At 42.7% G+C, this 6,000-nt stretch overlaps 1 protein-coding gene and 1 long non-coding RNA gene across 5 annotated transcripts in view; both read right to left on the bottom strand.

The window, feature by feature from the left end:
• LOC116353895 (uncharacterized) overlaps positions 1-1,403 on the bottom strand; it is a 4,949-nt gene extending 3,546 nt beyond the window's left edge. The window contains exon 1 of one of the 2 annotated variants that reach the window (XR_004203256.1): positions 1,231-1,403. This is a non-coding gene — a long non-coding RNA (uncharacterized LOC116353895). Of the gene's footprint in view, positions 121-1,230 lie in introns of those variants that run through there. The other variant, XR_004203255.1, reaches the window with a different exon arrangement.
• A 1,965-nt stretch (positions 1,404-3,368) lies between these two features.
• LOC109886097 (disks large homolog 4) overlaps positions 3,369-6,000 on the bottom strand; it is a 132,150-nt gene continuing 129,518 nt past the window's right edge. For 2 of the 3 annotated variants that reach the window (XM_031791502.1, XM_031791504.1), the window contains one exon: positions 4,531-5,568. In XM_031791502.1, coding sequence (XP_031647362.1) covers positions 5,462-5,568 — 107 coding nt within the window. In that variant the 3' untranslated portion in view covers positions 4,531-5,461. Of the gene's footprint in view, positions 5,569-6,000 lie in introns of all 3 variants that reach the window. The other variant, XM_031791501.1, reaches the window with a different exon arrangement.

Below are 6,000 nucleotides of genomic sequence, written 5' to 3'. Positions count from 1 at the left end.
GCAGTGCAGTAGTGTAAAACCTCTCTAGCTCTCTCTCTAAGTAGTGCACTACCTACCAGTCTGCAGTGTAGTAGTGTAAAACCTCTCTAGCTCTCTCTCTAAGTAGTGCACTACCTACCAGTCTGCAGTGTAGTAGTGTAAAACCTCTCTAGCTCTCTCTCTAAGTAGTGCACTACCTACCAGTCTGCAGTGTAGTAGTGTAAAACCTCTCTAGCTCTCTCTCTAAGTAGTGCACTACCTACCAGTCTGCAGTGTAGTAGTGTAAAACCTCTCTAGCTCTCTCTCTAAGTAGTGCACTACCTACCAGTCTGCAGTGTAGTAGTGTAAAACCTCTCTAGCTCTCTCTCTAAGTAGTACACTACCTACCAGTCTGCAGTGTAGTAGTGTAAAACCTCTCTAGCTCTCTCTCTAAGTAGTGCACTACCTACCAGTCTGCAGTGTAGTAGTGTAAAACCTCTCTAGCTCTCTCTCTAAGTAGTGCACTACCTACCAGTCTGCAGTGTAGTAGTGTAAAACCTCTCTAGCTCTCTCTCTAAGTAGTGCACTACCTACCAGTCTGCAGTGTAGTAGTGTAAAACCTCTCTAGCTCTCTCTCTAAGTAGTGCACTATCTACCAGTCTGCAGTGCAGTAGTGTAAAACCTCTCTAGCTCTCTCTCTAAGTAGTGCACTACCTACCAGTCTGCAGTGCAGTAGTGTAAAACCTCTCTAGCTCTCTCTCTAAGTAGTGCACTACCTACCAGTCTGCAGTGTAGTAGTGTAAAACCTCTCTAGCTCTCTCTCTAAGTAGTGCACTACCTACCAGTCTGCAGTGTAGTAGTGTAAAACCTCTCTAGCTCTCTCTCTAAGTAGTGCACTACCTACCAGTCTGCAGTGTAGTAGTGTAAAACCTCTCTAGCTCTCTCTCTAAGTAGGGCACTACCTACCAGTCTGCAGTGTAGTAGTGTAAAACCTCTCTAGCTCTCTCTCTAAGTAGTGCACTACCTACCAGTCTGCAGTGTAGTAGTGTAAAACCTCTCTAGCTCTCTCTCTAAGTAGTGCACTACCTACCAGTCTGCAGTGTAGTAGTGTAAAACCTCTCTAGCTCTCTCTCTAAGTAGTGCACTACCTACCAGTCTGCAGTGCAGTAGTGTAAAACCTCTCTAGCTCTCTCTCTAAGTAGTGCACTACCTACCAGTCTGCAGTGTAGTAGTGTAAAACCTCTCTAGCTCTCTCTCTAAGTAGTGCACTACCTACCAGTCTGCAGTGTAGTAGTGTAAAACCTCTCTAGCTCTCTCTCTAAGTAGTGCACTCTAACCTCTCACTACCTAGGGAATAGGGTGCCATTTAGGATGCAGCGATACCAGTCTGTAATGTAGTACTACAGAGATACCAGTCTGTAATGTAGTACTACAGAGATACCAGTCTGTAATGTAGTACTACAGAGATACCAGTCTGTAATGTAGTACTACAGAGATACCAGTCTGTAATGTAGATACCAGTCTGTATGTAGTACTACAGAGATACCATCTGTATGTAGTACTACAGAGATACCAGTCTGTAATGTAGTACTGCAGAGATACCAGTCTGTAATGTAGTACTACAGAGATACCAGTCTGTAATGTAGTACTGCAGAGATACCAGTCTGTAATGTAGTACTACAGAGATACCAGTCTGTAATGTAGTACAACAGAGATACCAGTCTGTAATGTAGTACTGCAGAGATACCAGTCTGTAATGTAGTACTACAGAGATACCAGTCTGATATACCAGTCTGTAATGTAGTACTGCAGAGATACCAGTCTGTAATGTAGTACTACAGAGATACCAGACTGTAATGTAGTACTGCAGAGATACCAGTCTGTAATGTAGTACTGCAGAGATACCAGTCTGTAATGTAGTACTACAGAGATACCAGTCTGATATACCAGTCTGTAATGTAGTACTGCAGAGATACCAGTCTGTAATGTAGTACTACAGAGATACCAATCTGATATACCAGTCTGTAATGTAGTACCGCAGAGATACCAGTCTGTAATGTAGTACTACAGAGATACCAGTCTGTAATGTAGTACTACAGAGATACCAGTCTGTGTAATAGTACTGCAGAGATACCAGTCTGTAATGTAGTACTACAGAGATACCAGTCTGATATACCAGTCTGTAATGTAGTACTGCAGAGATACCAGTCTGTGTAATAGTACTACAGAGATACCAGTCTGTAATGTAGTACTACAGAGATACAGTATGTAATGTAGTACTACAGAGATACCAACCTGTAATGTAGTACTACAGAGATACCAGTCTGTAATGTAGTACTACAGAGATACCAGTCTGTAATGTAGTACTGCAGAGATACCAGTCTGTAATGTAGTACTACAGAGATACCAGTCTGTAATGTAGTACTACAGAGATACCAGTCTGTAATGTAGTACTACAGAGATACCAGTCTGTAATGTAGTACTACAGAGATACCAGTCTGTAATGTAGTACTGCAGAGATACCAGTCTGTAATGTAGTACTACAGAGATACCAGACTGTAATGTAGTACTACAGAGATACCAGTCTGTATAATAGTACTGCAGAGATACCAGTCTGTAGTGTAGTACTACAGAGATACCAGTCTGTAATGTAGTTCTACAGAGATACCAGTCTGTATAATAGTACTACAGAGATACCAGTCTGTAGTGTAGTACTACAGAGATACCAGTATGTAATGTAGTACTACAGAGATACCAGTCTGTAATGTAGTTCTACAGAGATACCAGTCTGTATAATAGTACTACAGAGATACCAGTCTGTAGTGTAGTACTACAGAGATACCAGTATGTAATGTAGTTCTATAGAGATACCAGTCTGTAGTGTAGTACTACAGAGATACCAGTATGTAATGTAGTACTACAGAGATACCAACCTGTAATGTAGTTCTACAGAGATACCAGTCTGTATAATAGTACTACAGAGATACAGAGATACCAGTCTGTAATGTAGACTAATACTCTAATTCTCTCCTTCTCTCTTTCTTTCTCTCTCTCGGAGGACCTGAGCCCTAGGACCATGCCCCAGGACTACCTGACATGATGACTCCTTGCTGTCCCCAGTCCACCTGGCCATGCTGCTGCTCCAGTTTCAACTGTTCTGCCTTATTATTATTCGACCATGCTGGTCATTTATGAACATTTGAACATCTTGGCCATGTTCTGTTATAATCTCCACCCGGCACAGCCAGAAGAGGACTGGCCACCCCACATAGCCTGGTTCCTCTCTAGGTTTCTTCCTATGTTTTGGCCTTTCTAGGGAGTTTTTCCTAGCCACCGTGCTTCTACACCTGCATTGCTTGCTGTTTGGGGTTTTAGGCTGGGTTTCTGTACAGCACTTTGAGATATCAGCTGATGTACGAAGGGCTATATAAATACATTTGATTAGATTTGATTACTACAGAGATACCAGTCTGTAATGTAGTACTACAGAGATACCAGTCTGTAATGTAGTACTACAGAGATAACAGTCTGAAATGTAGTACTGTAGACATACCAGTCTGTAATGTAGTTCTACAGAGATACCAGTCTGTAATGTAGTACTACAGAGATACCAGTCTGTAATGTAGTACTACAGAGATACCAGACTTTAATGTGATACTACAGAGATACCAGTCTGTAATGCAGTACTACAGAGTTACCAGTCTGTAATGCAGTACTACAGAGTTACCAGTCTGTATAATAGTACTGCGGAGATACCAGTCTGTAATGTAGTACTGCAGAGATACCAGTCTGTAATGTAGTACTACAGATATACCAGTCTGTAATGTAGTACTACAGAGATACCAGTCTGTAATGTAGTACTGCAGAGACACCAGTCTGTAATGTAGTACTACAGAGATACCAGTCTGTAATGTAGTACTACAGAGATACCAGACTGTAATGTAGTACTACAGAGATACCAGTCTGTAATGTAGTACTACAGAGATACCAGTCTGTAATGTAGTACTACAGAGATACCAGACTGTAATGTGATACCAGTCTGTAATGCAGTACTACAGAGATACCAGTCTGTATAATAGTACTGCGGAGATACCAGTCTGTAATGTAGTACTGCAGAGATACCAGTCTGTAATGTAGTACTGCAGAGATACCAGTCTGTAATGTAGTACTTCAGAGATACGAGTCTGTAATGTAGTACTGCAGAGATACCAGTCTGTAATGTAGTACTACAGAGATACCAGTCTGTAATGTAGTACTACAGAGATACCAGTCTGTAATGTAGTACTACAGAGATATCAGTCTGTAATGTAGTCCTGCAGAGATACCAGTCTGTAATGTAGTACTACAGAGATACCAGTCTGTAATGTAGTACTACAGAGATACCAGTCTGTAATGTAGTACTACAGAGATATCAGTCTGTAATGTAGTCCTGCAGAGATACCAGTCTGTAATGTAGTACTACAGAGATACCAGTCTGTAATGTAGTACTACAGAGATATCAGTCTGTAATGTAGTCCTGCAGAGATACCAGTCTGTATAATACTTCTCTCCATAATATAGAAAACGTGAATCTTTTTTTACATATATTTTTTGTGATGTCTTTCTCTCCTTTCTCCCTCCATGGTTCAGACAGCCTCCACTTCTCTTCCTGCTGCAGTCACTCCAGTCTCGTCTCCTCTTTCACCTCGTCTCTCTTCACTTTCAGAGTCCCATTCCGTTAGAAAACAATTTTTACAGATCCGGAGGAGAGAGAGAGAAATTATGGAGGGAGGAGAGAGGGGATGGAGAGAAAGCGTCTGTTTCTCTCTCTCTTTTGGTTCTGTGGTGAGTCTTACAGTGTCTCTCCATCTCTCCTTCTGTCCCTCTCTCTCCTTCTGGTTGCTGTGAGATGGTATCCACGGTAGTTGTGGTGACAGTATCCGAAGCAACAGTAGTCAAGGTGATAATCTCAGAGGCCTTGTACAACCTATCTTCTCCTTTCCTCTCATCTCATCTCCTCAACTCTCCTCTCTTCTCTTCTCACCTCCTCTCTCTTTTCCTCTTATCTCAACTCAACTCTCTCTCTTCTCTCCTAATCTCCTCAACTCTCTCTCTTCTCTCCTAATCTCCTCAACTCTCTCTCTTCTCTCCTAATCTCCTCAACTGTCTCTCTTCTCTCCTAATCTCCTCAACTGTCTCTCTTCTCTCCTAATCTCCTCAACTCTCTCTCTTCTCTCCTAATCTCCTCAACTGTCTCTCTTCTCTCCTAATCTTCTCAACTCTCTCTCTTCTCTCCTAATCTCCTCAACTCTCTCTCTTCTCTCCTAATCTCTCCTCTCCTCTCTTCTCTCCTAATCTCCTCAACTCTCTCTCTTCTCTCCTAATCTCCTCAACTCTCTCTCTTCTCTCCTAATCTCTCCTCTCCTCTCTTCTCATCTCCTCAACTCTCCTCTAATCTCCTCTATAGTGTTTCCCTAGATGGTGTCCATATATAGGCTCCTCTCCTCTGCTCCTCTCCTCTCTTTTATAGTCTTTCTCTTGATTGTATCCATATGTAGGGTCCACTCTGCTCTTCGATCACAGTCTTCACCATGTGATAAACCTCTTCAAAACTCTCCCCTTCCACAATAGCTACACACAGAGGGTCAGAGACAGAGACAGGGTTAGAAAGAGAGAGAGAGAGAGAGAGAGAGAGATAGAGAGAGAGAGAGAGAGAGAGGGAGAGAGAGGGAGAGAGAGAGAGAGAGAGAGAGAGAGAGAGAGAGAGAGAGAGAGAGAGAGAGAGGGAGAGAGGGAGAGAGAGAGAGAGAGAGAGAGAGAGAGAGAGGGAGAGAGAGAGAGAGAGGGAGAGAGAGAGAGAGAGAGAGAGAGAGAGAGAGAGAGAGAGAGAGAGAGAGAGAGAGAGAGAGAGAGAGAGAGAGAGAGAGGGAGAGAGAGAGAGAGAGAGAGAGAGAGAGAGAGAGAGAGAGAGGGAGAGAGAGAGAGAGAGAGAGAGAGGGAGAGAGAGAGAGAGAGAGAGAGAGAGAGAGAGAGAGTGTGTGTGTGTGTAACATTAACGTGTGT

Source organism: Oncorhynchus kisutch, linkage group LG16 (genome assembly GCF_002021735.2).
Source record: "Oncorhynchus kisutch isolate 150728-3 linkage group LG16, Okis_V2, whole genome shotgun sequence".
NCBI lineage: Eukaryota > Metazoa > Chordata > Actinopteri > Salmoniformes > Salmonidae > Oncorhynchus > Oncorhynchus kisutch.
The sequence above is the reverse complement of the archived record's forward strand: the minus strand, read 5'-3'. Positions and strand labels throughout refer to the sequence as shown.